The sequence below is a fragment of the Leuciscus leuciscus genome (genome assembly GCF_965113295.1).
Source record: "Leuciscus leuciscus genome assembly, chromosome: 3".
NCBI classification, from domain to species: Eukaryota; Metazoa; Chordata; class Actinopteri; order Cypriniformes; family Leuciscidae; genus Leuciscus; species Leuciscus leuciscus.
This window is the reverse complement of record NC_138727.1, coordinates 53,343,958-53,362,680: the sequence shown is the minus strand read 5'-3', so window position 1 is coordinate 53,362,680 and position 18,723 is coordinate 53,343,958. Positions and strand designations below refer to the sequence as shown.

The 18,723-nt window shown below is 37.7% G+C and overlaps 1 protein-coding gene across 1 annotated transcript; it reads left to right on the top strand.

Annotated features, from left to right (window-relative positions):
- Positions 1–12,795: 12,795 nt before the first annotated feature.
- LOC309495533 (E3 SUMO-protein ligase ZBED1-like) lies at positions 12,796–15,130 on the top strand (the record flags this gene model as incomplete). The annotated part of the gene is made up of 2 exons (XM_082165314.1): positions 12,796–13,932; positions 14,582–15,130. The coding sequence occupies 2 exons, from the start codon at positions 12,796–12,798 to the stop codon at positions 15,128–15,130; spliced, it is 1,686 nt and encodes a 561-aa protein (XP_082021440.1).
- Between the last annotated feature and the right edge of the window lie 3,593 nt (positions 15,131–18,723).

The following is an 18,723-nucleotide window of genomic DNA, read 5'->3' as shown; positions in this document are numbered from 1 at the left end:
CAAAACACTGCAGAAATGGCAAGTTCAGCAGCTAACATATGCTGAGGTGAAGTGACGGCTAGCAATGACATCAGCGGGAATCCATCTGTCACTCAAGTGGCCACACCCTTAATTATGCAGAACTTTAAATATTAATCAACTAAACGGATGAGTTATAAAAAAAATCCACCCCCCTCACAGTTGTTATGAAGGGCAAAATTAGCTGTATAGACCAAAGCCACATAGAGATCCAGGCTGTAAACATGTTTTTTGCTGCTGTAAAGTTGGTAATTTTAACATGGGGGAGATACAGATTTGACTCACTTCTGCAGCCAGCCCAAGCGGCCAGTCAATGAATTGCAGTTTAACTCACTTCCGTGTTGGTTTCAAGAGAGAGACGGGGAGGTTGCCGCTTGGGAAAAACCAACGTTATGGATGTGACAAAAACCCTGTTATGGATGTGACGCGTCTGAAATACATAGAATCTGTTTGGAAAATCAACAATCAAACCATCATGGCACTTTTGTTGACGAATAATGGCTGTTTTGACATTAAGAAGACTGTCTGAAATGATTCTGAAGATCATCATCATCCACAGTCAGGTGAACCGATGGACATTATTGTCCGTAGATGTGAGTCACTAGCAATCATGTAGCCTACGTTTTTTGTGTCTAAATGATCGCACGGTTTTCGGCCAGTTAATGGATTTTAACCCTCTGAGGTCTGAGGGGTTTTTGGGGTCCTTGAGATGTTCTGACATGCCCTGACATTTGTGCTTTTTTCAGTTGCTTATAAACATATTAATGGCAAAGGTATAATTACACTCTATTTAGCACAAACAGGGCTACCATAATATGTGAGCAACATGCATGTACATGTTTGTATTTTTGAGAGAATAATGTTTATGCATGGTTATTGAAAAAACTAAAAACTAAAGTTTCTGAAATAAGGCCACAAAACACATACTAAATACGTGTCAATAAGACTTTTGACTAATTGATGTCTTTGCCTAGAGTTTTTTCTTCAAAATGATGTGAAAATCATCCTGCCCTTATCATTCACATAACACAATACATTGATTTAAATCTTGTAAAACACTTTTTGTTTGTAAAGGCAATATGCGCAAGGGGCGTCAACCATTCAACAGCATCATGCATATGTAGTGGTTCACACCTGAGGAGACAATGGGGCCCGCATACTTAATGAGCCATTCATTCAGGTGTGTCACCTATAGCCACAAGAAAGAATGCAAGAGCAATATATATACAGTATATATATATATATATATATATATATATATATATATATATATATATATATATATTCTACCAAATTGGTTCACAGTTGGAAGCATGTCAATTTTTTTTTTTTTTCACAAATTTTGCTTGCAAATTGTATAATATCCAAGGAAAACATGTCTATTAATTGTGCAGTTAATTCTCATACTGTATTTTCAGTTTTGGAATATGTATCCTCTCCCCAAATTTGTCAATAATAAAACACAATAAAAATTATTTAAAGAAAATGCTTATATTTACCTTTTAAAATTTGTTTACATCTACCTTGTAAATATATATTTTTTTAATAAAAAGGTTACAATTACAACAACAATTGAAGTGTAATCTTTCTTTGTAAAAACTAAAGTATACATTTTATTATACATATTTCAAACTTCGAATATAGCCTACATTGACAAAACATACTATATTTAACATATTAGCAAAAATTGGCAAACAAAAGCTTATTTGAGGTGGCAGATATTTTACAGTAAAAATGTGTAATCTATCCAAAACTAATCAAACTTTAAAACTTTCTCAGTTGGTCGCACCAGCATGATTTGGTCGCACATTTTTTTTTTTTTTTTTTTGCTACATGCCATGGGATTAATCAATGCATGCTGATGGTCTTAATCTGCATTCCCTAGTTTTGCACTGATGTAAAAAGACTGACAGTGACAAGCCTTCATGTTAGCAAAATATTTTAAACTTTTAACTCTTAAAAAAACTTTTAAAAACATGTATGTTCTTTAATGTTTGATTATAATTTTACCGTCTTCACATAGGGATGGGAAATTATAAGATTTGATCAATAATAATAATGCCACTGACGATTCTGATTATCGATCCGATTCTTTAACGATTCTCTTATCGATTCTTGATAGCACTGTGTGGAAAAATGTAGTCATATGCTTTTCAAAAAAAAAACAAGGGGTTTTATTTATTTTAAAGCTTAAGTTTGAGTAAGCAAACTGTACTTTTTATGTAATTTATGTAATAAATAGAACTTTATTGTAAAGTGTTACTGATTCAAACGTCTCCTGAGCTCACTGTTGGAAAGATCAGTTGTCCATTCATTAAAATGAATCGTTCAAATTAGTTCGCGAATTGGACGTGTCATGCGCGTTGTATGATTATCCCAGCAGTTCGGACATAGACATCCAAGATTTGTGTCAACACAGAAAACATTTCATCACTGGATAGTTTTTTTTCGTTTAATTAAAGTGTTGTTTTATGTCAGCTGAATGTCCGGAACGCTTTTCAGAGAAGATAAGGCAACAACTTATTTAGCACAATTCACACCCAGCGGTAATTGAGGAAGAAAAAAATAAATCTCCAAATGCTCCACATGAAACTTTGGTCTTTCGACCTTTTACCACCGTGTCGATTTATTTTGATTAATATGTGCGAGGGAGAGAGAGCAGGACAGCGCTTAGTTTGGAGACGGTGAAGTCTTTTTTACACTTTCGCCTGGCTCCGAATAGAGAGAGAGAGCGCGCGCGCGACCGAGTACTCTCTCTGCTCGTTCTTTCAGTTAAACATGCACTGTGACTCTGTCACAAGCGCAGCAGTTCATCTACATTACTCAGCGATCAAATAACACTTTGGCGGGCGCTAAAACTCATAGTCGTTTGGTCATTAATCGGACTGGTTTTGTTTCACTCATCGTAACGTAAATTTAGCTGCAGCTAAGTGCCTTTGTGCGACCCACCTTTTCTCACTGTGTGACCCACAAGTGGGTCGCGACCCACAGTTTGAAAACCACTGATCTATAGTACAATTAATGGTTAATGTTCTTTAATGTTTTAATTATTTTAAACCAATAATGCTTTAATAAATTTAGGTCTTGGCCATGTCAGTTTAAAATAGCTTAAAATTATTTCAGTTACTCCAAAGAACTTTACAGTCTACCTGGGGTAGACCCCCTCCCCTGAAAAAAAGAAAAGGCATTGACCAAAGTTGCGTTTCCACTTTCAGGCCAGTAGCTCCGCAGTGATTCCCTAAAACCCACCCTTAACTGGCTCCATAGAACAACATAAAAAAAACCCCACCATTTCACCAGCTGACTGAAAACTAGCTAGATTGCTAAATGAGCATGACAGAGGCAAACGTTTGGTCGATATTTGACCAATGTTTTACAATAAAAGTGTTACAGTGACATTAACTTATTAATTTGTGTCAGGAGTGCTTATCAATTATGCTGAATCAAACTGGTATTTGGCCCAATGACGTGATGTGCAATTTGTATGTCCAAACCCCTTTATGAAGTCAAAATAAGGAAATGTTTAATTAAAAGCACATTTATTGAATCTATTGATCTCTGTTTATCAAATGATATGAACATATATTGAGGGTATTACAAAGTGTAAGAATTATTAGACATTATAGTCACATAATGTCATACCAGATAACTGTCTGGACCAGAAGGTGCGTTCACACCGGACGCGAATAGCGCGTCAAATTCGTGCCTGCCACGTCTAGTTATACGCTTGACCACTTTGTGTCCATTCGCGCGTCAAGAGCGAAATTGACGTGCGTAAAAGCAAAAGTTTGAAGCGAAATTTACGCGTCAGAGGTGAAAGTTTCGAAGCCCGTTGGCGGCCATCTTTTTACAAGATGTCTGATGTTGATCGATCATTTATTGAGAGAGTCACCGCTCTGTATTCGCTCTGGAGAGCAGAACAGCGGCGTAGGGATCATCGTCACCGTATTTGGGTCCACCAGACCCTTCGGAGGCGAACCCAGTTTGGCGAGATTCACCATTTGCTCCAGGAGCTGCGCCTGGATGACGGCCGCTATCAGCGGTGCTTCCACCTGTCCCGCGCCCAGTTTGATGACCTGTTGTCCCGCATCGGAGCGAGGATCACCCTCGCCCACATAATCTGTAATTTATTTTTGTATTGATGATGAATGGAGCCATCCTCCAAAAGTAATTAACCTGTCCTGTGATTTTTTTCTTTCTTTCTCACACAACACTGTCCAGACACAAACTATGTTCTTATACACTAAAATTGGTTGTCTTTACATTAGAATAATAATATTTCATATAATCTGGATTTAGATATGAAATAAATAGCCTAGCATTCAATACAAAATGAACATGTCTCATATATTGAAATAAAGTTTATGTGATAAAAGATTTACTTTGTTTTTACTTCACCACGTGACAGCAGCAAGCAGGCTCCTGATTGGTCAACGCGGCGCGAATTGATGTAGAAGTTCAGATTTTTCAACTCGGGCGGCAGACGCGAATTCACGTCAAACGCGTGAATGCACAAAAAGCACTTCATAAAATCATTCGTGCTTAACGCGCCAGACGCTCAATTCACGCGAATGAGGCGTATCCGCATCTACCGCGCCGCGCTCTACGCCTCATTCACGCCGCAGGATTTTTTTACGTGCGTAACGCATCTTTGCATTGACTTAACATTGAAATCACTTGCGCCTAACGCGCTATTCGCGTCCGGTGTGAACGCACCATTAGAGTGACATACAAAAAAGTCAAACAAACTGTAAAAAAATCTAATAAGCCCTAACATCTCTGCCACAGGCATTATTGCACGAGTCTTGACAACAATATTTTTAAATATTACAAAGAATATGACATCCAGTTGATTGTTATGCTTTGGAGCATTCTGTCCCAAAACTGGCTGTCAGCCAATGTCATCCGGGATAACAAGCAAACTGGAGCAATTTTATTGTGAATTTTATTTTGACACGATGTGAGACAGCATGTTACACAATCAGGAAGACCCTGAAGGACCCCCAAACCAGGGCCGGAGTGGGGCCACTTTTCAGCCCGGGAGTTTCAGGCCCAAGACCGGCCCTCTTTTTCCATGGTGGAATTCCAAATTAGCACTTTTTCCAAATTGGATAAATGAAGCAACAGTTCAGCTCTTACTATTGTGTAGTTTTTATTAATAACATGATTCAACAAATAATCTAAAGGTTAAATAATAATTCACTTAAGCTGAGAAGTTAACAAAAAATGTTCCATTATTCCACAAGGATAGGTTGAGAAAGAAAGAAAGAAAGAAAGAAAGAAAGAAAGAAAGAAAGAAAGAAAGAAAGAAAGAAAGAAAGAAAGAAAGAAAGAAAGAAAGAAAGAAAGAAAGAAAGAAAGAAAGAAAGCATTTGAAATGTATCCCACTCTTCCACAGAGAGGCATAGGCCTATTGAACTAATGTTTACAGATTTATTTGTATTCAAAAATATTCAAAATAATGCTTTTTTAATCAAAAAACGTGATACCGAATGACATTTGAGGTTATTAAAACAGTAAGTCGACTGCCAAAAATAAAAGTGTTCGAGCGAGCAAAAGCAGGAGATCAAGCGCGAGAGCGTGGGGAATGATCATGCGCGCGCGCGAGGGCTTGTATTGCGTGCAGGAGATGTCATGCGCGCGCGCAGGGGTTGAATGAGCTCGCGAGTTCCCGTTTCCTCGCATGTAGATCTGTTATCCTCTCGCGAATGTCATTTACTGCGCGCGCCAGCATCAGTTGTAGGGGTGCACCGATCCGACTTTTTCAGTCCCGATACCGATACCTGGGCTTTGTGTATCTGTCGATACCGATCCGATACTATTGTTGAATTGATAATAAACTGTATACCTTCCACCTTATACCTTCCTTGAAGAGACTAAAGGCACCAGACTTTACTAACTAAACATAACTAAGACAAAATAACAGATGTATGTAATGTGTTGAATTCTTATTTATTTAAAAAACAATTGTGCATTCAAATCGAAAATAGAATGTAAACAGTGCATTGATTGAACATACAATAGTAATCAAACAGTAACCAAACATTGTAAACATGTAAAAATATAAAGTGCAAAGTCCTGCAAACAGGAATTTAAAATGCAACATAGCAGCTGAACCTGAGAATAAAAAATAAAAAGTTGGTCGAACAACAACTTGATCACACATAGCCTACAAATAATAATAACCAAACATTGTAAACATGTAGTGCAGTGTCACACCACCATCACCCACTTAATCAGCAATGGCAAATTTAAATGTCAGTTTTAATGATCATTATGTTTCATATTTTTAAAAATGAAAACAAAAAGAAGCAGGGTTGTGTTTTATATTTCGTGTTGTTATAAATATATGCAGTAAAGATAATCAATGTACGAGTTTGCCTGAACCACATTTATGTGGCCATTAATATGTTTAAGATTTTTTTTTAAATGAAAAGAGGCAGAGTGGTGTAACATATTTCGTTTTATTGTTGGCTAAAATATACATAAAGAGATGACCGGAGTAGCCAGAGCGAGCTGAGTGACGCGATCAAGAACGCTGCTGTTCCATTTGCAGAATAACCGGACTCGCGTCCTCTCGTCCTCGGGAGTTCGTTCTCCTGAGTCGAACTTGGCAAGTCCTAACTACCAAGGACGCAAGTCCGAAGTTTGCGTTCTTGGTATTGAGAAACGGCCTCTGGCTCGCTCCATGTTGCTTCTAGCATGCGACACACGTGAAGCTGACGAATGACGTAGGTTCTTCTGCGAAAAAAACATTATTTATTTTTCAACAATTATTTTTCCCGATCCCCGATCCAGCTATTTTGTCAGTATCGCGGCCGATATCCGATCCTAATATCGGATCGGTGCACCCCTAATCAGTTGTGCGCTCCGTTAATTTTGTAATTTATTTTTCGCCCAGCTATCGGTAGGCGCCGGCGGTGCCGCAGTGCCCTACCTGAGAAAACGTTTTGGAAAAGAAGGGGTAAGGACCCAACCAACTCTATGGGAGGGGAGGAGAGAACTCCCTCTCATGGTACAACCCATGCAGAGGCTGCGCGCTGCGGTGTCAGAATGCGGAACGTGTGTAGCCTAATGTAACTAACATTAGGCTACACACATATATATATATACATATACATCTATATATATATATATATATATATATATATATATATATATATATATATATATATATATATATATATATATATTTTTTTTTTTTTTTTTTAAATCCTCGACCGGCCCAAAAGTGAAGCGGCCCACCGGGAATTCTCCCGATTCTCCCGATTACCCACCCCGGGCCTGCCCCAAACAATGGTGAAAGGTAAGTATGTCTTTCATAAAATGTGTTTGACTTACCCTTTTTCCTCACTAGCACACTATGTAGTAAAATCCTGTGTCATATGGGATAACGCTAAAATAACATATATAATGTGGATTTTATGTAAATATGTTTATTTAGCATGAATTTACATATTTGGAAGTTGAAGGTAAAGGTTGCAGATTTCTATAGGTAGCCAAAAAATACTGCCTGATTAAGATTTAAACTGAGTTGTCATACCGGATAACAATTTTGTCATATAGGATAACAGTTATTTTCTGTTAACCCATAATGTCATCCGTTATCTTGGATGACATGTGTTTGACAATATATTCTCATACAGTTTTCGGCTTTAATTTGCATAATTTCCATTCAAATTGTGATATTAACATATCATTAACATTGTTTAGTTGAATATTAGCTAATTATATGTAATTCATAATAATATTCAATTACAATTACATTTAATTATTGTCCAACCTGTCATATTGGGGAATCTGCCCCTTTAAGAACAGGCCATCCACTTTAGTGACATCATCATGCATTTTTTTTTTTTCTCTCTCTCTTCAGTGGCGGGAAATTCAACTGAGGTGAGTGAGTAGCTTAAAGGACAAGTTCGGTCTTTTACACTTAAAGACCTTTTACAGATCGTATCTGATGAAATAGAACGGTTAAGATTAAAATTTGGGCACATGCTGCCGTCCCGAGAATTTTAGGTTTATTTCGCTCATGACGCTCACGGATCCGTCAGAGATCACTTATTGTACATCTGTTTTACAAAATGTGCCTTGTCTTAATTTAATTCATTAACATATCCTACATAAACTTGTAATGTAATGCATTTATGTGTTTGTTATTAGTCTGCAGCCGACACTTATTATTATTATTATAAATATAATATATTATGTTCTATAATTAATTTTCAATCTGTACAAACCGACTTTAATGTTTGTGTTGGCTGTTTCTACAAATAAAGCTTTTATACAGTAAGACAATTTGTGATCATTTTTTTTTATTCGTCGTCACCAAATGGGTCAATTCAAAGCCTTTATAAAGTCCCTCTTCCTCTGGAAACTGTCTCCTAATGGCTGACACACACAACACATGCAGGTAAGGGTCTAAATACTAGCTTTGCTATTGCCTGATACATGATGATAATAATCTGTACAGTATTGTGATCTGAGCATAGTGTTATACATATCGTCGGCTAACGTGAATACATCTACAGGGCTCGACATTAAGCCTTTTCGTGTGCTTGTCCTTTGGACAAGTAAATCTGTCATTCACTTGTCAGAGTAAAAAAGTTGCTTGTCCGGAATGAATTTTTGTGCGTGTGTGCATGCGTGTGTGTGTTTGTGTTCAATCAGCTCTGATATATTTAAATCTGCATATTGTCATATCTGCACCTTTAAAGAGCATTTCCCCCCTAATCTTATTAAATGTATGCTTCATCTTTCGTTTTAAATTTTTTAATTTGATCAATAAATTAAATTAGAATAGCCTAATAAGATAATAGGGCTGTTGTTACCCTAGGTAGGGCTGATCAAATTAAATCATTTACACTGAAAATTTACAACTACCTTAAATAAATAATGTTGAGATTGTTTTAAATATTTTTGAATATACAAATATGAAACGTTGGAAAGAATGATACTTTTAAACATGAAAGTAAACCGCCAGTAGGAGGCGGCAGGCGGCCGTCTTAATGAGCGAGTCATTGGGTCATTCATTCAAATGATTCGTTCAAACAACTAATTCATTCAAGAATGAGACAGATGTTTATGAATGGGTCATTGAATCTTTGACTCAGACAATTGGTTCAAAACGCTGAATCATTCAGTAATGAAACACGGTTAAGTGTTGCTGTGAGATGCGTTACGGTTCTGCTGTGATCTTTGTTTGGAACTATTTTCGCGGCTGAAACAGAACAAAAACAGTCAATATTGTGTCTAAAATGTAAGTGACTTAATTTAAACTGTTTATTGATTAAAGAAACACACCACTCGTCATGTGAGGTTGCTAAACTGTATCATATGTTAAAAATATTAAAACACATTTTGAATTTTGGCACTGGCAGTATGTTGTTAACTGAGTTTAAACTGAGTTTACATTTGTTTGGATTTCTCCTCGAGAGGCTGCGCGAGCCTCAACAGCGCAACCCTGTTACCGTCAGTAATACATTTATTATCCACTATTGATCGCAACTTACAATAAATATAATACAATCAGAATCATTCTCTCATTTTAGTGATTCCTTAGTTATTTTTTTGTTATTGACGTTTAATCAGGCTACTTGTCCGGTCGGGCAAGGTTTATCTTTTACTTGTCCCTTCAAAAAATCCACTTGTCCCGGACAAGCGGACAAGCCTTAATGTCGAGCCCTGCATCTATAAGCCGTTCTCTCGCCCTGTTCTCCTCACACCACAACTCACCGTTGTTCTGTCTAATCCTGGCCTGTCCTGTCTAATCCTGGCCTGTCCTGCTCACTTGGCTTCATATCAGGCTCATAATTATATGATATAATCATATATATGAATTATATATATCATACGAGTAAACATTTAGGCTACAATATCCCCAGCTTCCGAGCTGTCATTGCGATCCATTGCTTTCCTATTGTTTACTTTGACCGCTCTCCCTCCCGTTACATCACTTCCGGTTCGGCGGTTTTCAAATGCGGAAGAAACTTTCTCACAAAAACGACTCCAGAAGCCTAAATAGCGTTTTATAAGTATATGTTTATATTTAAATCTAGTTCCTACATTATTTTTCTATACATTGGCTTACTGGGTACTCTAACCTGCAACATGGGCTTTAAGGAATCTGAAGGAACTCCACAGTATGTACAATAAAGAGGTGGGGAAGGAGTTAAAAATGTCATACAGACAGTTTGTGTGCCTGCGACCCTTCTTTGTGACAGAGCCAAAAACAAGAGATCGCAACACCTGCGCTTGTCTTGATCAGAGTTCTGGGAACATCAAGCACATCTTCACTTCTCTCACATATAGCATGTGATCAGAAGAAAAAGGATTGTATGTATCGCATATGTCCACATTGCTGCTACTCCGAGATAGAGGTGACGTTACCCGAAGACAAAATCTCAAGGGAAACTTTGTTAAGAAGGTGGAAACAGAAGGTCATGGGAAGAACGTGTTAAATCCTTCAATCAAGTACTAGATTTGCTTGCAAAACACCACTTCAATTGGCTTCATCAGCTGGAAGAATGCAGAAAGCTCAAAGAAAACCTCAGAGACACAGAGGTAGTTGTCCATATCGACTTCTCTGAAAATTATGGATGCAAGCTAAGCACAGAGATCTAGGCCTTCCATTTTGGTGGAAGTCGAAAACAGGCAACCATACATACCTGTGTAGTATACACAAAGCAGGGGTGCAAGTCGTATGATAAGATCACTTCTGGATTCCAGAGGAGGATGTGACCAGATATGATGAATCTGTACCAAGTAAGCTCCCAGTTGTAAGGGGTACAATTAAGATACACCAAGTTGCTGCACAAACCCCTGGGAAAGATCACCCACAGAGAGCTGTCCTGCTTTTGCAGGCGAGGAGAGATCTGCCAGTGCTATGACCCTATAGTAATCGAATTCAATCAGTCAGGAAATGAGACAATTGTGGAGGCCATACCCACAAAACAGCAAGCACTCGATTTGATTGGTAAATTTGTTGTGGTGATATATGATGCCTAGGGGTGGGCAAAAAAAAAATCAATTCACATATGAATCGCGATTCAAACTTTAAAATCGATTCATAGAATTCCAAAAATCGATTCTTTTTTTTGTTGTTTTTTATTGAAATATATCATTTTTGGTATTGTCCTGAAATGAGTTTAGCTTGCCATTCCCATAGATGGCGCTGCATCGAATTTACACTTACGCCTGCACACTCTTGTCATAGCCAAAAGAAGAAGTGCAGCAGAAGCGGAGCAGAAGGAAGGCTGGCTGGCTGGCTGGCTGGCTGGCTGGCTGGCTGTGTGGCGTGTCTGTTTTTATTTCGGCTCCCATGTTAACAGGTTAGAGCTTGCACACAGCCTGCGTGACACACGCGTCTCAGGTGTGGCCCGAGTCGTGCGGAAAACGTGTGCATGCTAGAAATAGAACCGACGCCTATTTTTCTCGCGACACGCAAGCGTGTTGGAAGCGTTTCCAGGCAAAATAGAATGTTTATGTCATTTTGACACGAATATTCATATTAATAAATTACATTTTGATGTTTGAAAGTCTAGGTTTTGACAAATGCAGATATAATGTAGGCTTATTGTATTTTTTTTATCGATTTTCAAAAATTGCACCTGTCAATACAGAACGAAATATTCTGTAGCCTATTTTGCCGTCAATAGCCTACTCAAACTACATTTAGCAGTATTGTTTGTTTGATCTGACTACAGCACTTTAACCCCTTCCTCATCACCCCCAATTTTAGCAAGTGCTGCATACATGACATACCCAAAATAAAAAGGTTACTGCTCATAAGTAATTCTGAATAGAAACATAACACACATACATTTAGAAAGCCAACCCTTGAGAGTTTATAGTTCAAGACTCAAAATTAACCAGACTGTTATTAATATTGAGATATATAAGCTCAAACATATTTTGAACTACAATAATCCGGGATCACCAGTGATCCCTGACAGGTAAGGGGTTTTAAAGCTAAATGTAAAAAAAAAAAAAAAAAAAAAATTATTTAAGTTTTAATTTAAACTTGAATTAAATGTATTCGAAAGCTGGCCAAAGCTTGGCATTTTGCACTGTTTAGTTGCAAAAGTTTTTATGAAGACAAAGTAATATCAAACTTCATTTAATTTGTTATTTCTTTTCTTTTAAATTGTATGTCTACTGCAATCACACAGGAAAAAGTCAACTACATTTACATACTGTGAATCGTTTTTTGAATCGAGAATCGTTTTTTGAATCGAAAATCGATTTTGAATCGAATCTTGAGACTAAAAATCGGTATCGAATCGAATCGTGAAATTTTCTGAATCGTGCACCCCTAATGATGCCCAACCCTTTGTGGGCCAAGTTCTCCAGGTGGTGGAAGATGAAATTGAGGTGAGCTGCTTGAGACAAACCGGTGGAAAGAACTCATTTGTGTGGCCAGAGACACCTGATGTCATCTATTACTACTAGGGATGGGCATGATTAATCGACGATCGATAATTGATCGTTAAGAATTTCGTCGATCACGTTAATTTGTTGTCGATTAATCTAATGCATTTTTTTAAATCTAATGCAGGTTGCGTTGCGTAGTGTGAGTCTTGAAGCAATTAAATGAATTTCACTGTGTGGCAGCTATTAATCATTTTACCACCCGGGGGCAATATTTGACACCATACTCGGTTATCTATGATCTTCCGTTTTGATTTCAAAATAATCATGAAGAGGTCACGGCGAAGTGTGGCGTGGGACCATTTTGATTTAAAAGGCGAAATAGTTCACTGCAAACATTGCGATGCAATGTATAAGTACAACACAGCCACGACGCAGATGATGTACCACTTAAATAAAGAGCATCCGTCCCTGGTCGGTGGCGGTGCATCCTGCTCTCAGTCTCACTCTCAACCTAGCATCAAGTCGGCGTTTGCACGGACTCGGAGCTGTGATGCACAACGAGCAGAGAAAATTACCCAAGGGATCTGCAAGTTCATTGAGATGGATATTCTGCCCTTAAGTATTGTTGAGGGCAATGGTTTTCGAGAACTGATACATTTATTGGAACCAGCATATCAAATTCCATCACGACGTACCATCACTAGACTGGTAGAAACTCACTACGAAGAACGAAAGCAGCAGCTGTTAAAAGAATTGAGCAAAGCTGAGAGAGTTGCTCTAACTACAGACTGCTGGACCGCTTTAACAGCTGAGAGCTACATCACCATAACCTGCCACTACATCAGTGATGACTGGCAAATGAACTCAGCGGTCCTGCTCACAGAAAGCCTGCCAGGCCGGCATACAGCTGACCACCTCGCTGAGAAAATGAATGGAGCTGTAGAGCAGTGGGGACTTGAAGGCCGAGTTATTGCATGCGTTCATGACAATGCGGCCAATATTGTAGCTGCCAACAGTCCCACCAGAGTGCCCTGGATCTCCGTTGCCTGCTTTGCACACACCCTCCAGTTGGCCATAAATGACGGATTTGCACTGTATCTTTATCGGGTAATATCAGCGGCTAGTAAACTCGTTAGCCACTTTAATCACAGCACTACAGCAACCAAAGCGCTGCAAAAGAAACAGGAGCAAATGGGCCTCGCAACTCACCGGCTTACCCAGTCGTGTAAAACACGGTGGAACTCCGTGTGCGAGATGTTTGATCGGCTGGTGGAGCAGCGGTGGGCTGTTGTTGCTGTGCTGTCGGACCGAACCGTGACCAAGCTTCAAGATGCCAGGATCCTGGAGTTGAAGGATGAGTACTGGCAGCTGATGGAGGACACACAGCCCGTGCTGTCAGCACTTAAATGTGCCACCACGGTTATGTCTGCAGAGAAAGACGTCTCCATCTCGAACACTTATCCCGTCACCTTCGGCCTCATCAATATCCACCTCATGCGCAGTGAAGGAGACGGGCCCAGACTCATCGAATTCAAGACAAAAGTGCGTTCCTCTCTCATCCAACGAATGAATGTAAGCTAAACTTTTTATCTTAGTTTACATATACATAATTACATGGATACTTACCTGTTATCTGCGTGTTACCTTTTTAGATTTAAGCAATAAGCCCCTCGAAGAATAAATCTGTTACTCCATAAAAATATTTATTTTAATATTTATTTTATTCATAAAACAAATAATAAAAATATAACGTTATTGTACATTTATTCGTTAGTTCGTTACCTATTTAGATTTAAGCAATAAGCCCTGCGAAGAATAAAACTGTTACTCCATAAAAATATTTATTTTAATGTTTATTTTATTCATAAAATAAACAAAAAATATAACGTTATTATTATAACACATGTATTCGTTTATTCGTTACCTATTTAGATTTAAGCAATAAGCCCCGCGAAGAATAAAACTGTTACTCCATAAAAATATTCATTTTAATATTTATTTTATTCATAAAACAAATAATACAAATATAACGTTATTGTACATTTATTCGTTAGTTCGTTACCTATTTAGATTTAAGCAATAAGCCCCGCGAAGAATAAAACTGTTACTCTTACGAATGAATAAAATAAAATAAACAACAAAAAAATACAACGTTTTCTGATTATTGATTCCCCATCGTGTATTTATACAGATTGAGGCTGGTGTGTTTGTGTCATTCGCCCCCATGATCTCATCAATGCTGGACCCTCGTCACAAACACCTTGGCTTTCTTACACCAACACAGAGACTGGCTGCTAATGCGAAACTGGTTGAACTGGGAGAGGCGGTGGGGACCGATAGGGCGGCTATCCAACAGGCTGGGGGAGTCGAGGCTGCGTTGTCTGACACGGGCGAGGGGAGCGCAAACACTGAAGTCGCGACCTCCCAGTCATCTGCTATGGCACAACTCCTTGGGGATCACTATACCACTCAACGTGAGGCTGGTATTGAAGCAGAACTTCAGAACTTTCTGAGGGAGACTCCCCCACCCCTGAATTGCACACCTACAGACTGGTGGAAAGTGAACGGAATAAGGTTCTCCGCGCTGGCCAAGTTAGCGCGGAGGTACCTGTGTATCCCGGCAACGTCAGTCCCCTCAGAGCGGGTGTTTTCGGCGGCTGGGCTGACGGTCACCAGGTTGCGGTCGCGTCTGACCCCAGATCATGTCAACATGCTCTTGTTTCTCAACAAAAATCAGTAGACTGGTGCAGAAGTTGTATGCGATTGCGAGTTACTAAAGTTAGTTATTTTTCACTAGCCTAATTTGTTAAGTTAGCCTAATTGTTCTCTCACCCTCTTTCTTATAGCGTGGATAATTTTAGTTACATTTTGACAAAATCTGTCAAGTATTATTATGTTTTTTTGTTTAAGTTATTGTTTAACATGATTCTCGCAGCTGCAGGTTCCGCTGCTTTAGAGCACCGCACGTAGTTTAACTGTCTGCCACAAGTTAATCTTGTAATAAAGGTCTCTGAGGAAAAACACGCTGTATTTTTGTATTCATTGCATTTTTGAATTATAGAAGTTAAATAATTAATTTTATTATAAAAAATATTAATGATTAATCGATAGTCGATCGTTAATTCTCCCGACGATCGACTAAGAAAATTTAATCGAATGCCCATCCCTAATTACTACAGGTCTGAAATCCAAGCAATCATCTCTGAGCCAGAGCCATACTCTAATCGCAGTGCTCAACTGTGCAACCAAGATTGGAGAAGGTTTAATGAGATGAGGTAATAACCTGCAACTGCATGCAAAATTCCATTGGTTGTCGTTTTATTCAAAAATGTTGTTATTTTAGACAATGTCTATAAAAAAATGTTGTGTTCATTTAATGAAATGTAGTGATTCAAGGTACTTCAACCCATTAATAAGATTTTTCTTTATAAATATGTTGTTCAATTACATGCTTTTGTAAATTTGTTGTTCAAATAAATGATGTTCAGTGAAATGAGTGAAGGTCGCCTACTTTAACCCTTTACATTATTTATGAATATTGATGTAGAGTGACTATGATCATCAATAAAATGGTCCACGGTACTTTTCAATACTAAATTAAACCTAATGTTGAAAAGTTGTGCTGTTTTGATATTCATAAACATGAAAAAATTGTTTAAATGTATTTGTATACTTGCCAAATCTGGGAAGAAACCACACTGAGTTTGTGTGTAACAGTTTACACACTGAAAACCACATCTGTATTTCTTTACAGTGGAGCCTAATTAATTTCCTTGGAAAAACATTGCATAACATAAACATTCATTATTTATGAACATTATTATGTGTAAGTGTTGTAAAAATGACAATTCATGTGTTAACTTATATGGTGTCATACAGAGTAACAATTTAAGTCAGGCGGGATAACGCTGTTTTTTCCATTGAAATGCATAATTTCACTTCATGGAGTTGAGGAAACAATAATAACATGATACCAAGTCCTGTAAAACATTTTCAGACATTTTGCATTTTAAATCACATTGCAGTGTTAAAATGTGGGTAAAGAACTTGAACAAGTAGGGTCACGTTTAAAGAAAATCACAATATAATGAGAAAAAAATTGTTGTGCAATTTTTTTTTTTTGAGCTCTAAATATTGTTTACTGCATCACTTTATATATTCATTAAGTATTATTGATTTGAAAAGTTTTAATATCATAATATTTAGAAAATGCATTAACGTTATCCCGTATGACATTTTGACTGGTGTCGTCACATGATTCTCAGTTAAACCGCTTAAAATACATTGTTTAAAATTGAGATTTTAGTAATAAGTAAAAAACATCCCCATAAAGATAACTACTTTGATGTGCAGTTTTAACCTATTTGAATTTTTTATCAGTTGAAAACCTTATTTGTCACTGGCCCATTTACCATTTCACATAAAAAGAGCAACACATACCTATTGGGTTGCACCTGCTTCCATGCATTTGCGATCACTGGACTTAAAAGCCCTAATGGAGTTGTTTTGTTCATTCCTAAAGCTAACACATTTAGACAAATATTGAGAAAAGATCATATGTTTACATCACATTAACTTTAGAAAGAAGGAGCATTTCTATTAATTTTCTCCATCGAAAATTGAATCTCCATCGAATCGCAATGTAGAGGCAAAAACAAGTAACTAACAAAACAGCATCAGGCATAAGAGACATCAGGATCAAATTGTTCTTAAAAGATATTTATTTCTTGCAAGAAATGTTCCCAGTCCACCCGCAGACCAGCTGCAGGCGGAGTGAGACCCAGAGCAGAGGTTGGCCCGCATTTTTATAGTGTTATCTCTTTCAAAAGCTATCTCTTACAGCCCCCACTAAACAAAAGACACAGAGGAACCCCTGTGGCTCCCCTTACCCCCTAATCTTCTCACCTCTGAGTCACACACACACACCCTGCAGCTGTATTAACATCATAAAATAAACTCAAAATACAGACAAATGAATGTATGGCATTCATTTGTTAAATCATTGAAAATAAAGACAAAAGAAAAGATTAATTTTTTCCCACAACAATTCCTCCTCTTTATCATTCTCTGATAAACTATATATAAAAATTCAGCCTTGTTTTCTAATTTTAATTAAACCCATTACGCTATTAAATCTTCAGAATAGAATCAATTCAAGTCTTTACATAAGACTAGAATTAATTCAAGTTTCTTACATCACAGTTATGCCCTTCATGTCTTATTCTCGTATACCTGATCACTCTACTTGAACTTTGAAAAAGTAAAAAGCTTGTATCAAATAAATAAACATTTTGCCTGAAACCGGGCTAAAAATGAACAAACATTGTTATCGCATTTTCCTGGTTGAGAACCAGACCCTCAGTCATCCCAGACATAGCTCAAAGCATATAGTAAGAAAAACGTAAATGACTATAATTGCAACTTCCGTCACTCGTACCATCTGCATATTTTGTTCATCCCTAGGATAGACTGTACCCATTAATAACAAAATTATCAGAATAACACATACAATCATAACACTACGTATTTGTATATGTAGCTTTTTCAATTAATCACAATATTTTGTCAGGAAATGGTTTTACTTCTAAAGCTATATTTAATTAAAATCTATTTAATAAAATCTAACCCGACTTTTCCATTACATACCGTTTTTTTTCTTATCACCATACTTCACATTAATTAATAGATCTTCTACCTGAAAACACATTTTTCTTTGCACAAGTCAAATGATTAGATTTATATCAATACTAAGCCCTAATTTGATTCAATCAAATAAAAATCACAAAACTTTTCTTCAACCATTAATTGGTCAACATTTTCTCCAGATATGTTGATCATCTCGTTGCCTCATGGACGTTCCATCTTCACCAATATGACACTTTGCATGCCGTAGAGAGGATTTTTCCAACGTTGGCGGGGTAGATAGTTTCTAGCACATATCATTGATCCCCCACTTTATTCTTTGCGTTGGTGTTTTGGGTTGCTGACGTTGGTTGGTGTGGTTAAGGTCAGATGCTTCGACCCAGGTCTAACACTCTTCAATCATTTTCAAATCCTTACAAGATTTTCCCTTAGATCACGATCGCACCCCCACTGGAATGAGTCATTTACCGTCTGCTGTCACCTGCGAAAGCAGACCTTAAGTGATTTTGTTAGTGACCGCTTGTCTTGCCGTCCCTTTGGTGTGACCTGTGAAATTTTCAACCTGAAACATATCACCGGATAATTTCTTGCTCATTGAATAGCACTCGGGGTCCTTGTTCCCCTAAAAAACATTCAACCCACGTTGCTCATGTTAACAAAACAATACAGAATCAGTTCTGTTTGGTTCAA